General features: G+C 32.7%; 2 protein-coding genes across 2 annotated transcripts; one reads left to right on the top strand and one right to left on the bottom strand.

Annotated features, from left to right (window-relative positions):
* Positions 1-1,308: 1,308 nt before the first annotated feature.
* Positions 1,309-4,886, top strand: LOC126717084 (nuclear transcription factor Y subunit C-9-like). Its single transcript, XM_050418301.1, has 4 exons — positions 1,309-1,459; positions 1,701-1,744; positions 2,679-3,503; positions 4,583-4,886. Exon 3 carries the CDS (start codon positions 2,689-2,691, stop codon positions 3,475-3,477), a length of 789 nt encoding a protein of 262 aa, XP_050274258.1. The 5' UTR covers positions 1,309-1,459; positions 1,701-1,744; positions 2,679-2,688; the 3' UTR covers positions 3,478-3,503; positions 4,583-4,886.
* A 794-nt stretch (positions 4,887-5,680) lies between these two features.
* LOC126717083 (increased DNA methylation 2-like) lies at positions 5,681-11,519 on the bottom strand. The gene is made up of 3 exons (XM_050418300.1): positions 11,316-11,519; positions 6,509-7,558; positions 5,681-6,122 (listed from the first exon to the last, which is right to left on the bottom strand). The coding sequence occupies exons 2-3, from the start codon at positions 7,527-7,529 to the stop codon at positions 5,869-5,871; spliced, it is 1,275 nt and encodes a 424-aa protein (XP_050274257.1). The 5' UTR covers positions 7,530-7,558; positions 11,316-11,519; the 3' UTR covers positions 5,681-5,868.
* Positions 11,520-18,283: the final 6,764 nt, after the last annotated feature.

The raw sequence follows: 18,283 nt of genomic DNA, 5'->3' as shown, positions 1-18,283 counted from the left end.
ATTCATCTAGAAATAAGTTCTTTACTTTTCAAAAGAAGTGCATACACTTCAATCCAAATTCAAAATAACATAGTTCTTCAAAAATATAACATCCACAAGACTCGCCAATTGTTAAGTATCAATATTGAAAGAATTGGTGCAAACAATAAATTGATCATGACTAGTGTTTATAAAGTTTCAATTTACAATTATATCACTTGTAAGTATTTGTAATTACTCACTTTTCTTTTTAAGTTTAAAGTATAAGTTGGATATAAAAGGTACTTGACAAATCTAAAATAAAATGAATATTTATTTGTTATACTAGTTAAAAGGGTTATTTTGGGTTGATACAAATAAATTGGCATATCAAATGTGTCTATTGCGGATTATGCGGGTTGACCTGCTTATGACACGTTTCTTATCGTGTTGATTTCAAGTCGATCGTTTATGACCCAAATCCGTTAAGGTTCAACCCTAACTCGCAAAAACCCATGTTGTGTTCGTAGGTTGGGTCAAACATTGACACCTCTGCCAAAAATGCTTAACTACCGTGATGTTGCTTCCTCATTCGTTTCTTTCTTTTCCTCTGTTTTAGGAAATTTTTTTATTCTTTTAAATATTTATCTTTTACCTTTTTAAAAAATATACATTTTTATTGCCCCAAAATACCTAATTATATTTTATTTTTTAACAAAATAAGCCATATATTTTCAAAAGGCCTTGTTAGCAAGTATCTCTAAAGCTAAGGAATATTAAATATTTAATTATCTCTCATAATCTCGTGCTTCCATATAGAGAAATTATATATTATGAAAAAATAGAGAAAAATATACATATAAATAATTTGTCATTAATGTAGAAAAGCTAATTTAAAATAATTATGTGTACTTCTTAAAATCAAGTTACTTTTTATCTTCCAAAACATTATGTAACTTGTATTCTCATGTATTTCTTAAGAAAAAGGAAGAGGTGAAAAAGACATCAAAGTTATAATAAGAGTTAAAAGTTCTGATTATGGCCAAAAATTGCATCTACTTTATTTAAAGATTTATTTTGCAAATTGATATTAACCACTCTTTTTGTCTTTTCATTCTTTTTTATTGGTTTGAAGAGATTTAACTTAAAAAAAAATAATAATAATAAGAGATTTAACTTTGACAAGAGAGTTTAGAATAGCTAGTTTAGAATAACAATGGAAGAAAGTAAAAGCTAAAAAAAAATAATAATAATAAGAGATTTAACTTTGACAAGAGAGTTTAGAATAGCTAGTTTAGAATAACAATGGAAGAAAGTAAAAGCTAAAAACTAGCTAATAAATTAATTAATGGAGGTAAAAATATGCAACTTTTTTCTAAAGGGTAATATAGTCAGAAATAACAAAGGTACCCATAAAAGTTCGGTTATGACAGTATTAAAGTCAGAATCGAAAAACACACTCAGCTTTTTCGTTACCTTTCTTCCTTTGCTTTCTTCTTAGGTTCGTTCCCAGAAAACTAACATTGATCACTGTTTTTTTCTTTTTCTTTTTTCTAACAAAAAAAATAAAAAAAAATTGTTTTTTTTGAAACCCTAAATTTGGTATGAAAACCAATTTGGGATCTTTTTGTATACTGAGAATTTTCCAAAAATAGCTTCGACCCATAAAAATTCCTGTTGTATAGAACAGATCTCTGGAAAGATTTTTCTGATACATAAATTTCTTTCCTTTCTTTTTTCAGGTCCTCAATCTTGAAGAACACAGCTTATATCCTTCTGAAAAAAGGTTCCAAATTTACATCTTTCTCTAATATTTACATGCAAAGATGTATGTGTTTGTGTTCATGTGAGCGTTTATTCTGTATGACACTCTTTTTGGGTTATGTTTCTTGGGAATGTGAATCTTTGTGGCATAGGTAAATTTGGTAGCCTTTTGAGCTATAATGGGGTTTGTGCTGTTTGATTCAATAATAGTCATATCATTGTTAGGTTTGAATTTAATCTGTTAGATATTGTCTGCTTCTCCTCATGATTAATAGATGGAAGATCTCTTGTACAGGTTGTGAGGTAAGTATATCCTGGTTTGAAATGAAAGTGTAGAAAGGCCTATTTTTGTATAATGCTTATGCTTTGTTGGGTATAAATTTCCAACCTTTGTGTTAAATCTCAAAAAAAAATTTCATCTACCCAAAAAATAGAAGCTCATAATTACTAATGTCCACCCATTTTACTGTTTTTCTGTGCATATCATTGTTTATATATCTGCACCTAGGAGCTTCTGCTTGGTTCTGAATGATAAATCAAGAGGTCTGTTTTTTTGACGAATTTTCTTGTAATTTTGATGAACTCAGAATCAAATTTTTATTTGTTTGATGTCTTTCATCGTTGGGAATGATAAAGTTAAGAGCCTACTGCCCTGTTGACAAGGTAGATTTTACACTGGTTGATGGCCAATGAGCTCTAGCTCAACTGGCACCTTCCTTCTTGTAAGTGCTAGGTGGAGGGTGAGGTTGCGGTTCAAGCTCACTGGGTGCTTGTGTAACTTACCATTTAAAAAAAAAAAAGATTTTACACTTGTTGATTCAAATTCCATTCATGCATTTAATATTAAATAAAATTATATCATGTTGACTATTCATTTCAAAATATGTGCCTAATTCTAATTTATATGTTTTGTTATGGTTGCATTAAATTGAAGGAATTAAGTTTTGTGTTATTAGTTTGATCAGAATGGATCAGCAAGGACATAGCCAGGCCCCATCTATGGGAGTGATTGGTAGCGGAGCTCAATTGCCATATGCCACTAACCCATATCAGACTGGTCCAATGACTGGGGCACCGGCTCATGGATCAGTGGTTACATCAGTTGGGGCTATTCAATCTACAAGTCAGCCTTCTGGAGCTCAGCTTGCACAACACCAACTTGCTTACCAGCACATCCACCAGCAGCAACAACAGCAACTTCAGCAACAACTCCAAACCTTTTGGGCAAATCAGTACCAAGAAATTGAGAAGGTGACTGATTTCAAGAACCATAGCCTTCCTTTGGCAAGGATCAAAAAGATTATGAAGGCTGATGAGGATGTAAGAATGATATCAGCTGAGGCACCAGTAATATTTGCCAGGGCATGTGAAATGTTCATCTTGGAGTTGACCTTGCGATCTTGGAATCACACAGAAGAGAACAAAAGGAGGACACTTCAAAAGAATGACATTGCAGCAGCAATCACAAGGACTGATATCTTTGATTTCTTGGTTGACATTGTGCCAAGGGAGGATCTGAAAGATGAAGTGCTTGCATCAATCCCAAGAGGAACAATGCCTGTTGGAGGGCCTGCTGATGCTCTCCCTTACTGCTATATGCCATCTCAGCATGCTCCACAGGTTGGGACTCCTGGGATGATCATGGGTAAGCCTGTGATGGACCCAGCTATGTATGCTCAGCAGTCGCATGCCTACATGGCTCAACAGATGTGGCCACAGGCACCAGACCAACAGCCATCGCCCTCAGATCATTAGAAGCTGTTGCGTGGAAGCTGAGTAGCGTAAGTATTCATTTCCATTTATTGCCGGGTTGTGTATGAAAGCTGAAATAGTGAAGTGGTCATTTAAACATGTAAAGATCAGTGTTTTTGCTTTAATTTCACTTTTCCCTCCCCTTTTTTTTTTTTTCAAAATTTGTCTTCTGTCTTACCAAGAGCCTTGTAACTCAACTGACATTTTTTGGTATTTCCAACAGAGACATCCAAGGTTCAAGTCTCCGCATCCAACTATAAAAATAAATAAATAAATAAAATGTATCTTGTCTTAGATTTTTCTGATGAAAATTGGAACTATGGTGATTTAGGTAACCAAATTTTACATTCTTCTCTTTTTGATAAGACAAATTTTATGATCTTCTCATTTATCATGACATGGCATTTATTCATAAATTTAGCTGTAGTTTTATGGATAATTCCCATGCTACAATGTTTTTTTTTTCTCATAATAAATTTGGTTTGCTTTATTCTAGTCAGAACTCTAGTTGTTATGTTGACTATTCATCCTTTGACACCTTAAAGCCTAGTTTTTTGTCATTCTCTTTTTAGATTAAGGGAGGTATAAACACAAAAAATATGCCATTTTACTTTAGAGTTGTCACTGCTGGAGGTTGTGCCCTTTGAGTTCTACATTTGGGTTTAGCAAAAGCAACACCAAGTAAAAGGGACGATCTAAATATCTTGGACTTAAGATGGATCGGGCTGTAGGCTCTGAGAAAGTTTTCTCGGGGAAGGAATAACAAGAAGCTTGCAATAACATGCTCCAAGCCTCCAATCCCTTGTGGATTTTTCCCTCCCTTTTAAAATATATATGAGAAACCTGAGCATGCTATATTGATTTAAAAAATCTTACATGAGTTCCTGCACTTGTCAGTCAAAATATCCTCTAATGCAGTGAGGCATTTTGCACTTTTTGTAAACATAAAGATGAGTTTTACTTAATGTTTAGGTGGATTTGATATGTTTTGAACATAAAAATAACATTTTTTATCTTTTTTTCTTGTCTTCTAGGACTATTGCTTCTGTTTCGCATTTCATGTACGTCTGTTTTTTGCTTACCTTTTTTTTTTTCCTTTTTTTGGCAGAGTTGTTGTTTCTCAAGATATCTGGGGAATGTCAACGCACTGTTTAGGGACGTCTTAGTAATGAAGAAGTACAATCAATCAAGATTTGAGCTAAAGACAAGCAAACTTTATGTAGATAACTATGCTTGAGAAGAATAGCCAATCTTGATTGGGCTGGATTGAGCTGGAGTTTCTTTCTTGCTTGTTTTATTTATTTCTTGTTTTAGCCAAAACTTGTTACTTGAGATGAATGAATAGAAATCAACTTAAAAGTAATGCCTCCATCTTTGATGAGCACAAATGAAACAATAGTTTTCTTTTTCTATGGATTTGTTTCTTTCTTTGCCTATGCAAGATGATTTCCATCTAGCTACTAGGAAGGAATAGTAGCAGATAATATGTTGGAATTATGTGAAATTGTCATCGAAGGCCTGGAAGGTGCTTTGTATCTTATAAGATAGAGATGCAACTTTTCTACCGACATAACCTAGTGCCAATCAGTAGGCTGGGAACTAATACCTTTGTAATGAAAATGCTCAGAAGATATTTGTGTAATTCTTCCATGCCCCAGTTGATTCGACATTGGAGAATGGAGAGTTTTGTTCGGTAGAACCTGAGTGGTTAAACCTACCCAAATTGCCTTCTTGGAGATGACATCAAAATGAGCCCAAGACACTTCTAAAACATATTTTTTAAGGATAAGGGCTACGCAAACTTTTGAAAGATTTATTTTGCATGCATTATTTAGGTAATCCTTTTGAGTAGGGTCTTCCTTCTATGCGATACAATTTTACTGTTGCTTTTCTTTAATTGGGAATTTCCTAAGCGCCAAGAAAATCATATGCTGACTTTTGCCAGAAATCGCATGTGCATCAAAGGGTTGACATACTCTGTTGAATGGGGTAGAGCACCTGAATTTGGGTAAAAAAACCTTATACAATGAGATGATACCCAGAAATAAGGGTCAACATGCTCAATCTCTATTACTAATTTTTGTATTCGTATAAACAAGAATAGTCAGCCACGATTCATCCTCAAATATTCTTTCGGAAATCCTCTATGACATGGGTTTGGATTTGTTGTAGGGTATATCAGGGGCCAAAGAAAGGAGGTTATGGAAGGCGTAAAACTAAGCCACTGTCGCATCAAAATCCCAACAGGAAAACAATATTTAAGGAAAATAAAATTAACAACAGATGGAGATGATATACAATGGTTCTTAAAACTCATCAACCTAGAACTTCTAACCAGATTATACAGTGACCCCTCTAATGCATTAAGATGAAGATTTTTAACAACACATGAGGTTATTGATCATTTTGATGTCTCCCTTTCATCACAATTCCCTCAAGAACCCCGTCAGTGCCAAAATTACCACAGAACTGTTGAGGATCAACTGGACCAGGCAGCTGAAATGATATGGAGAAGTGTCCAGGTGGACAGAGGTTCTGTGTCTGCATTTCAAACACTTGGGAGTACCTGTACACTGTTTTCTCCCCAGTCGTTGTCACTCCTTGTATCAATACTTTGCCATCAATTTCAACTTCACAGCTAAATTCCCCTGCAGTGAGAGAAAAATTATATCAATCATTGATAGTAAGACCCATCAGGGTGAAACAAGAGGCTATAAGAGCAATAGGGAAACACTGGATGATTTTGATGTCAAGTTAGCACTTTCAGTCATCAATACAACGAAGACATCACCAAAAATAAAAGCAGAAAGATTGGGGGGGTGGGGGTTGTGCCATTCTCCTATACACTGCCATGAAGTTAAAATTCCATTCCTTAAGATATCCTAAATCTATAAAATATATAATGCAAAATAAACAAGAGGAGTTTCATATATTTAGAATGCATGATACAAAATATCAGTCCTAAAGACATTTTACAGCTACCACGGACAGCAACTGTCATAAGTAATTTTTTTAGTCCTAATTAGTAACTTACTTTCATCTCTTTTCACTCCTGGAAGAGACACACGAAAGAGGTACGAGTCGTCACATTCCCCAATGTCCATGAGTCCTATAACTGGTCCCACCTGTCCCATGGCTGCACTCCCAGTCAATGCAAATCCACTTTTGGTAGCAGCTACAATATTAGTCCACTCTTTTTTAGTTGGGTGAGAAGGAAGAAAAATCATAGCCGGACCAACTTTCTCCATGGGATTGGAATCATCTTTAGTTGGCAAAGAAGCCATATAACTATACATCATAGGTTTACCACTATATGGCACACTACTGATAGGTGCCACAAAATGGAAATGTTGCTGATGATCCTGTGGGTTGAGGATATCATCTATGCGTCTCGTTTTCTGAGAACCACGGGAAGAACTTGGGGAAGGCAACTCTCTGTTAGACTCATCCTCCTGCACTGCTGCATTATGTAAACCAGCACCATATATAGAAGTGTGCAACCTTGCTGCATCTCTATCCAAAAGAAAATCCTCCAGCCCAGTTAGCCTCTTAAACCTTTCAATATCCTCTGGCTTAATGTAAACGATCTCTGGGTTGTTAACAAATACAATGTTCTCAATGATTTTATGTCGATTTTTGAACCTTGAATGAGGATGCAATTGCAGAGGAAAGAGATCAGGAAATTGAGGGTAATTGGCAGCAGGGTCCTGTCCCTGAGCAGGGACATTTCCTTCAAAGAACTGGTACAACAACGGTAATTTTATGGCGACAGATTCAGCAGCCTTCCTAAGTACATAATAGTACACCCGTTCTACTTCCACTGTTTTCATGTGGGTCCCAGATAGATGATCAGAAGTATATGGAGGAAGTCCCTCAGCTATTCTTTGCAAAACTGACTTTTGCAGCCTCTCCCCTTTGAGATCCGGGCCAAAGTAAGTACCCATGATGAAGTACAAGAGGAAAAGCTGATTATCATCTAGTATATGACTTTGTACATTGTTAGATTCTAATCCCCCAGAAGTAATAGGTTCACTAATCTGAGATGAGCCATCCATTGCCACTAGTGATGTTATAAATCAGAGGTCTGCATAAAAATGCCACAAAGATTATTAGAATTGAACAAGACAACAAGACACAATGATTTTTTAGTTATAAAAAAGAGTTTGACAAAAAGCATAGCATCAATAGATGAGATGAAATACATGCAAGTAAAGTTACTAGAAAGAGTTTAGCATTGACGCTCCTGTGTTCTTCACTAAATTCTTTTTTGATAGATTCTTCACTAAATTCTTTGTCCTATATAGTAAACTCTGCAACATTTGAGGGCACGTAATGCACAATACCATGACTTAAGGGTACTATATTTTATGGAATCTATAAAAATCCCTTTCAAATGATTAATATCTTTGTTAGAAAGAGCATGCTGCATTGTCCAAAACCATAAAGAATGGAAACCAAATTTATATTTTCATAGGTTATCAGAGAAAAAGGGGAAGAAGGTGCAGCTGATCTTAGAGAATCATTTTAAGATCTTGACACAGGCCAGTAGTCCAAACACTGTTAAAGAAAAGAACAACTACTAGGGGAGTGAATTTTAGCTCTGAACCAACACATATCAACATCCACACTCTAAACAAAGTTCTAAAAGCCACGCCCTTTGTAGAACCAGTCCAGAAATACACTGAGATGTTCCCAAAGAAGGTTTCAGAACGAAGATGTGATGTGCTGGATAGCACCCAGAATATATGGTCTAATTATCCTTGAAGCACCCTTTTAAGTGAAGATTTGCCACAAAATTGACATATTAAAATCCATTAGTTATATTCTTGAAATAATTACAATCAAGAAATTACACTATGGTTATCACAAATGGCTAGAAAGAATCTGGATAACACTATCAAAGAGGGATTTGTGATGTTTTGGACACAATATGAGTATCTTGCTTTAAAAACACAACTAATACACCTCTTTGGGTAGTTTTAGCTGGTGCAAGTCTTGAAAGTATATCAAAGGAATTTTAAGTTCATAGATCATATGGAGATATTCAATGAGTAAAGCTGTTGTAGAATGTGCTTCTTCTTAGTTGGAAAATCAACCTTACTACTTTGCTAAACAAGAAATTGGTAGCTGCAGATTTATCAAGATAGTAACAGTCCAACAAAGAAGGAATAGGAGCTCAGTTTGTTTACCTATAGTTGGGAGTGTTATTCGTCACAAGCATGAGGGAAAAATATTGCTAGCTATTAACAATACAAATCAATTCTATGTGAATTGCAGCAATATGCAGATTGAATTAAGAAGACATTTAAAACGTAAACCCATTGATGATTAAGGCATGCAGCTACACAAAATGGGGAAAATTCCAACTATAGAGTAATATTCAGATCAAAGACAATTATAATATGCTTAACTATCCAAATAAAAAAGGCATTTAAATATGCACTGCCAAATCATTTGACAATATTCAATAAATTTCAGATTTTATACGTTGAATTTCATAAACAGTATATTAAACATGCATATCACTATCTTCAGTATCAAAAATTCTTTCATCAATTCAGGCCCTCCAATTTCAGGAGAGAAGAGTTACTTTTCACCATTTTTTGTGAAGACTGTAAAAGAAATTATTTACTGATACTTATTTTCACATACTGGAGGAGGTAAAACCATACTACAGTTATAAATAAATTTGTTAGTGTATCGTGTGTATTGCACTGCCCATATTTAATAAATAATTGATTTGGTTAAACATTTTGGGTTATTCCTCAAGGAAAAAAAAAAATACTAGAATACATGACTTGGTATACATCTAAATGAACTAACCAATATATACAGGCCATGACCCCAATGTGACCAAATTGGCAATTATGTCAGTATGTCAAGGTTTTTTACATTCTTAACTGCTCACAACACTTCTTTTACTTTATTGGAATTGGAATATAGATTAGGGCCAGCCTATGCTGATAACTATATAAATTAGACGATGTAGCTTTGTATCTACTATAATTCAAACAATAGTAGGCACTTGAGAAGGCTTTGCGTGTGTGTGTGTTGTTCAGACTCAAAATGATTTCTGCTGATGATGAAAGAGCCCATTATCAGCAATTTTACAGAAACCCAAATTAAACTGGAAGCTTTTAAAAAATATGGCCCTATTGACAATAATCAGGAAATATGTTTAACCGTTAAGGCAGAAAAATTTAACAGGCTGTCATCAAATTGTGGTTTTTGGCTAGTGGTATACAAAGAATAAACAAGAATTCAGAGAATACAGAAGAAAACAAATCAGTCAACTAATTTTGCGGGGAAAAAAAATTCTGTGGGCCTTCACATGATAGACAAAATGAGCATGCTGGACAGGATCCGCTTTTTCTTGAAACTAAAAATCCTATGAAGGTACGTTAACAAACTTTGCATGGGCCAGAAACATGTCACACAAGAATGACAGGCATTAGATACATAAAAAACTTTAGCAGGGACCAACAAACAATGTGGACCATGATTGATTTTCAACCTCATTAAACTAATGAGTAATCTACAATTTCATTGCAAAAATAACAATTTCTATGACACAATTAACAATTATACCACTTTGCCTTGTATATTAGAGTTTATTTCAGAAAAAGATTTGCCAACTTAATCTCTGTCATGGGAATTTGGAGCTCGATTCTGACAATATTTTGTGAACATTGCCAAACAGCAACTCAAGAAAGATGACAGGATTATTACCTTGCTTTTATAACATGTATGTAAAATGGCCTGAATGATCAAGGAAAACGAAAAGGCAAGTCAACCAAGACTTAATCCCAACTTTGAATATTTGAAATGGATTACGAAACATTATGTTGTTTCTTTATATATTCATGGAATTTAGAAATCCAGTCAACTTGGATGAATCCTGTAATTGTAATTGGCATGTAAAAGTTCAGCCCTGAATCCAAAAACTTGGACAAAGTTTAGAAGAGTATGGTCCAAAATTTAGAATATTCAGCTAAAAGTTCATATTTTGATCAACGTATTGGATAATCAATCAAAACACAGTGAGTTTGAGAAAAAGAGTACAGAGATGGTTGCTTTGGATAATGTCAAGATTTTAAACATTTAGCAGAAGAATAAGAAATGTAAAAAGTTTAATCCAAAACCCACCATAAAATGAAAAATTAACCGAGTGAAAGATTTTGTCAGCGTGTACAAACAACAAAACAGATCAACATTCTTTTTTTTTTTGAGGTTGAAAAATTCTCATGACTATGATATATATACTTCAAATAGAAATCAAATACAAAGAAACAAAATGACTAGTCCATATAGCATACATCAAACATGCAAACTTGCATTCAATGAAACACCACCTTAATCACTACACGACATGGAAATAAATTCATTCCTCAAAATCTCAACTTGCAAGAATAGAAGCCAAGCTCAAAGTAAATTAAACAAACCCATTTAATTCCAAATGCTATCAAAGGCATATATAACTAAGTCAGGACACATGCAGCAACCAAAGACACATGCAATTAAGGATAGTTCACCTTAATCACCAAACCAAACAAGGCAATGTGTTATTCCTTAAAATTCTCAAATGCCCATATACAAAAAAGTGGTGGGAAACACAACCAACCCAATATTACTGGCAGAAAAAAAAGTAAAATTGACCCAGTAGCAAACACTACATGCCAAACACAAAGGTCTTCTTATTAAATCCCCACGTGAAATTCAAGCACAACCCAGAAATCAATTCTCAAGCTTATAAGAAATCCAAACCAAACAATAGACAATGAATTCTTTAAGAAAAAACACACAAACATTGAGAGATAAGAGTTTAAGGAGAAGAAACTAACCAGAGAGAGGTTCTGAAACTCAAGCCAATAGGATCTTTTTTTTGTTTTTGGGTTGGTGTCACTAAAACAAGTAAAGAGCATTAGAAATGCGCAGGGGTGGTGAGTATTTCATTTGGGAAGGAAAACACAGAGGCAAGAGCAGTGTGGCACCTTTGGGTTTGGCCCGTTTGGGTGGTGACATGACATCAGTTTAACCAAAAAAGCAATGAGATTTCTGTTTGTTTTTAGGGGGCTATTGGGAATTATGTTTTAAAAAATGTATTGGTGGGCCCAATACATTTTTTGCTGAATGGTGGGCCCAATACTGGGTATTAATAGCCTAATCATGCTTATGTTAGATTAAAATAATATTTATTAAAAAAAATAAAACCTTGGAGTTGAAATGTTGAATTGACATTTTTCTTATATTTTAAACAAAGTCGTTCAATATTTAAATTCTACTCTTTTGTCTATTGAATTATCTTTTCTCTCTCTCTCTCTCTCTCTCTCTCTCTCTCTCTCTCTCTCTCTCTCTCTATATATATATATACTGTTTTCCTAGGATAAGAGCTATCAGTGTAATTAGGTAAATTGTACTTAGACCCAACATTTATATTAATTATAATCAAGATTTTCACCAATTTTGTATTGTTATTGTCTAGTACTCATTTTATTCAATTTGATTTTCCAAAAAACAGAAATTAATAATAAAAAAGTATTTTCAATTTTTCATTAAAAAAATTAAAATAAAAGGTACATAACTATGCAAAATTTCATTTTGTTCTCTTTTTTTTTTTTATCAATATTTCTAACTATTAAAATAACATTAAATATTAACATAGCTATAACTATGCAAAAATTTTAAACTTTTCCACATCTAAACAATTACTTATCTTGAAACAATGGGGGGAAAAAATCTATGATCATGCATGTAGCACATATGATGAGGCTAATTATTAATTACTTGAGTTATTTTATTATTTATACTACTATTTAAGGGTTTTTCTTCATTGGATCCTTACTTTTTAATGCTCAAAATATCATAAAATTCACATGTTTAGAAACTTTAAATTGTAGGGTTAAATACGTAAAATTACTGATTTTAAAACTCCAAAATTTTAGATAATTTGAAAAAATAGTTTTTCCATCCATGTTTCTCCTATCCACATTTCAAATTTAAATTCCTAAATTTTGGCCTCTTTTATATCTCCCTTTTTAATACTAAAATTTATGGGGGTTTTTTTTTTTTCCTAATTACCAAAATAAATTGGCCAAAAGTTTTGGTTAACTAATTAAAACTTGTTTTTTTTTTTTAATAATTATAAACGGTTAGAAACAATTTTAAAGTGCCAATAACTACGTTTCACATATCTTTTTTCTAAAAATTAGTTCACCCCATCTCTATTTAGATATATTTCACACGTTTCTTTACATACACTTTTGGATTGCCTTAATATTTTACTCACTTCATCACCATCTCCAATTTCAAAAAGGTTTGTTTCCTTTTACATTGTTGAAATGATTGTTTTTTAAGTTTGTGTATTTTTTTTTTTCCGCAATTTTCTACTAATTTCACTTTTTTGAATCTCTTTCAACATTTCCTTTGATTTCCTCAAATTTTATCTCACTTCAAAAAATTATGACACTAATCTCAAAAAAAAAAAAAAAAAAAGAGTCTTATTGCACGTCCTTGTGATGAGACTATTGTCTAATAAGTTTAAAGCTATCTTACCTTTATCACCTTGTATTGAATTTCTTATTTTTGTTTTCTAAGATTTATATAAAAGAGTTTTTCTTTTTCTTTTTTTTTTATTATATAAATTTTTTGGGGTTAGAAGTTCTAATACTGCTACTCAAACCCTACTCCTCATAATACCCCAAGCACTTATGTGCTCGAGAGGTAGCAATATGCCTAAGAGGTGGTTGGTTTAGATTTATATAGAAGAGTTTGAAGACGCATTTCAATTTTACCTGTCACACTCTTTGGGCTGTCAAAAGCTCTTTAGTAGAATTTGCCATGTTTAGCAATTTTGATAAAGGCCTTAAACCATTTCAACTTTTAATAAAAATAATAAATTGAGCCAATAGTTTTGTAGCTCAATTGACATTTTTGGGTGTTTCAAACAAAAATGTTCATGGTTTAAATCTCTTCTCCCCTAACTATCAAATTATAAAAATATAAGAAAAAAGACTTAAACCTCCATTCTTATTTTCAAATTAACACTCAACGTGTAACAAATTTTTAGAGAAAGAGTTAATAATAATATTAATTGATGATGCACAAGATTAATGACCACATGTTTTGCACTAACTCATGAGAACTTGCATGAGTAAATACTGTACCGCTCAAGATAGGCATCATTGTGGTATTGGCTAAAACTTCTCCTTTTTTGATGAAAAGACAAGTAACTTGATTAAGATGGAAATAAATTCAATATATCTTGAGTCAGAGCCAACTTAAGATGGATTCTCTTTTACCCAAGTTATAAAACTACCAATCCTAATGACATATTTTGCTAAAATATGCACTGGTTTATTACCTCCCCACTTAACATGTAATATTTGCATAGACCGAAAAACTTGTAATTTATGACAGATCCCATATGCAATATTAGAAATGGCCACCGGTGGATTACTCAACTCTCGCACAGCATCAGAGAGTAAAAGTACCAACATTTCAAGCAAAATCAATAGATTTCTTAAATTAGCAATACAAATTTTTTCTTACTTGTAACTAGAAGTGTTTTAGGCGTGTCTTTCATACCTCTCAAATTCATCAGCCCGATAGTATTTGTAGGATTCCCACATGACCTTTGAGATTGCAACCACACAAATGATTTGATCATGGGGCATGTCAAAGATGTTGGAATCATGGACAAAATGTTCGGAAACATGCATATATAATGGTCTAGGGTAAATTTATGTGAATGTCAATCTGTTTCATGTATTATATTCATGTGCTCTAAGCCTCTAAGAATCCCCTTTGAATTGGGGGTCATCCATCCTTTCTACCAAGCATCCTGATGATATTAATAGTCTGCGCTGATTATGGATAAAGATACTTGATGACCTTATTTCCCATTAGTTTCACCCATTTCCGTTAGGGAATTTTGTAATTGCATGCAACCTCGAATTTCCAATCGTGACGTTTATTGTGAAGATGGTTCAACAACTTTTTTCGCCACATATTGTTTTCCTATTGGGTCCAGGAATCACCTCATGTTGTTTTTCTAATGGAATTCACATGCTGTGAGAGGGTAGATGCATGAACTTGTTGCATAATATACATAAAAAAAAAAAAAAAGGGTTATATTGAATTGAAAGTATTTTCAAAAGGGTAAAACTAATATACAATATTTTAGATATCATCCCTTGAGTTTCTTGCTTAAATTTCAGTAATTTTTGTTGGCTTTTTAGTGTTTTATATTTTGGCCTGTGAAAAAAGTCCAGTTGGGTATCTCTCCAACCCCGAGATTTTCTCACTAAAAATCTCAGAAGAAAGAAATTTGGCCTCAATTAAACTATAATTCAGATTTTCCTTCTCAAATCAATGTTGATCATAATACTTTCATCTACAACTTTCTCACTATGCCATTCAAAAAGCAAGGCATCCCTTTGGCAAAATATTATAATGGGCTAGGTCAACCCATCAGGTGTGCAAACAAACTATGTACCTTAATCACCAAACCAAACAAGGCATTGTGTTATTCCTTAAAATTCTCAAATGCCCATATACAAAAAAGTGGTGGGAAACACAACCAACCCAATATTACTGGAAGAAAAAATGTAAAATTGACCCAGTAGCAAACACTACATGCCAAACACAAAGGTCTTCTTATTAAATCCCCACGTGAAATTCAAGCACAACCCAGAAATCAATTCTCAAGCTTATAAGAAATCCAAACCAAACAATAGACAATGAATTCTTTAAGAAAAAACACACAAACACTGAGATAGAGTTTTAAGGAGACGAAACTAACCAGAGAGGTTCTGAAACTCAAGCCAATAGGGTCTTTTTTGTTTTTGGGTTGGTGTCACTAAAACAAGTAAAGAGCATTAGAAATGCGCAGGGGTGGTGAGTATTTCATTTGGGAAGGAAAACACAAGGCAAGAGCAGTGTGGCACCTTTGGGTTTGGCCCGTTTGGGTGGTGACATGACACCAGTTTAACCAGAAAAGTAATGAGGTTTCTGTTTGCTTTTAGGGGGCTATTGGGAATTATGTTTTAAAAAATGTATTGGTGGGCCCAATACATTTTTTTTGCTGAATGTGGGCCCAATACTCGGTATTAATAGCCTAATCATGCTTATGTTAGATTAAAATAATTTTTATTAAAAAAATAAAACCTTGCAGTAGAAATGTTGAATTGACATTTTTCTTATATTTTAAACAAAGTCGTTCAATATTTAAATTCTACTCTTTTATCTATTGAATTATCTTTTCTCTCTCTCTCTCTCTCTCTCTCTCTTTATATATATATATATATATACTGTTTTCCTAGGATAAGAGCTATCAGTGTAATTAGGTAAATTGCAATTAGACCCAACATTTATATTAATTATAATCAAGATTTTCCCCAATTTTGTATTGTTATTTTCTAGTACTAGCATTTTAATCAATTTGATTTTCTCAAAAAACAGAAATTAAGAATAAAAAAGTATTTTCAATTTTTCATTAAAAAATTAAAATAAAAGGTACATAACTATGCAAAATTTCATTTTGTTCTCTTTTTTGTCAATATTTCTAACTATTAAAATGACATTAAATATTAACATAGCTATAACTATGCAAAAATTTTAAACTTTTCCACATCTAGACAATTACTTATCTTGAAACAATGGGGAAAAAAAACTATGATCATGCATGTAGCACATATGATGAGGCTAATTATTAATTACTTGAGTTATTTTATTATTTATACTACTATTTAAGGGTTTTTCTTCATTGGATCCTTACTTTTTAATGCTCAAAATATCATAAAATTCACATGTTTAGAAAGTTTAAATTGTAGGGTTAAATATGTAAAATTACTGATTTTAAAACTCCAAAATTTTAGATAATTTGAAAAAATAGTTTTTCCATCCATGTTTCTCCTATCCACATTTCAAATTTAAATTCCTAAATTTTGGCCTCTTTTATATCTCCCTTTTTAATACTAAAATTTATGGGGTTTTTTTTTTTTTTTTTTTTCCTAATTACCAAAATAAATTGGCCAAAAGTTTTGGTTAACTAATTAAAACTTGTTTTTTTTTTTTTAATAATTATAAACGGTTAGAAACAATTTTAAAGTGCCAATAACTACGTTTCACATATCTTTTTTCTAAAAATTAGTTCACCCCATCTCTATTTAGATATATTTCACACGTTTCTTTACATACACTTTTGGATTGCCTTAATATTTTACTCACTTCATCACCATCTCCAATTTCAAAAAGGTTTGTTTCCTTTTACATTGTTGAAATGATTGTTTTTTAAGTTTGTGTATTTTTTTTTCCGCAATTTTCTACTAATTTCACTTTTTTGAATCTCTTTCAACATTTCCTTTGATTTCCTCAAATTTTATCTCACTTCAAAAAATTATGACACTAATCTAAAAAAAAAAAAAAAAAAAGTCTTATTGCATGTGCTTGTGATGAGACTATTGTCTAATAAGTTTAAAGCTATCTTACCTTTATCACCTTGTATTGAATTTCTTATTTTTTTTTTCTAAGATTTATATAAAAGAGTTTTTTTTTTCTTTTTTTTTTATTATATAAATTTTTTGGGGTTAGAAGTTCTAATACTGCTACTCAAACCCTACTCCTCATAATACCCCAAGCACTTATGTGCTCGAGAGGTAGCAATATGCCTAAGAGGTGGTTGGTTTAGATTTATATAGAAGAGTTTGAAGACGCATTTCAATTTTACCTGTCACACTCTTTGGGCTGTCAAAAGCTCTTTAGTAGAATTTGCCATGTTTAGCAATTTTGATAAAGGCCTTAAACCATTTCAACTTTTAATAAAAATAATAAATTGAGCCAATAGTTTTGTAGCTCAATTGACATTTTTGGGTGTTTCAAACAAAAATGTTCATGGTTTAAATCTCTTCTCCCCTAACTATCAAATTATAAAAATATAAGAAAAAAGACTTAAACCTCCATTCTTATTTTCAAATTAACACTCAACGTGTAACAAATTTTTAGAGAAAGAGTTAATAATAATATTAATTGATGATGCACAAGATTAATGACCACATGTTTTGCACTAACTCATGAGAACTTGCATGAGTAAATACTGTACCGCTCAAGATAGGCATCATTGTGGTATTGGCTAAAACTTCTCCTTTTTTGATGAAAAAACAAGTAACTTGATTAAGATGGAAATAAATTCAATATATCTTAAGTCAGAGCCAACTTAAGATGGATTCTCTTTTACCCAAGTTATAAAACTACCAATCCTAATGACATATTTTGCTAAAATATGCACTGGTTTATTACCTCCCCACCTAACATGTAACATTTGCATAGACCGAAAAACTTGTAATTTATGACAGATCCCATATGCAATATTAGAAATGGCCACCGGTGGATTACTCAACTCTCGCACAGCATCAGAGAGTAAAAGTACCAACATTTCAAGCAAAATCAATAGATTTCTTAAATTAGCAATACAAATTTTTTCTTACTTGTAACTAGAAGTGTTTTAGGCGTGTCTTTCATACCTCTCAAATTCATCAGCCCGATAGTATTTGTAGGATTCCCACATGACCTTTGAGATTGCAACCACACAAATGATTTGATCATGGGGCATGTCAAAGATGTTGGAATCATGGACAAAATGTTCGGAAACATGCATATATAATGGTCTAGTGTAAATTCATGTGAATGTCAATCTGTTTCATGTATTAAGTTCATGTGCTCTAAGAATCCCCTTTGAATTGGGGGTCATCCATCCTTTCTACCAAGCATCCTGATGATATTAATAGTCTGCGCTGATTATGAATAAAGATAC

This window comes from Quercus robur, chromosome 3 (assembly GCF_932294415.1).
Source record: "Quercus robur chromosome 3, dhQueRobu3.1, whole genome shotgun sequence".
Taxonomy (NCBI): Eukaryota; Viridiplantae; Streptophyta; class Magnoliopsida; order Fagales; family Fagaceae; genus Quercus; species Quercus robur.
The sequence above is the reverse complement of the archived record's forward strand: the minus strand, read 5'-3'. Positions and strand labels throughout refer to the sequence as shown.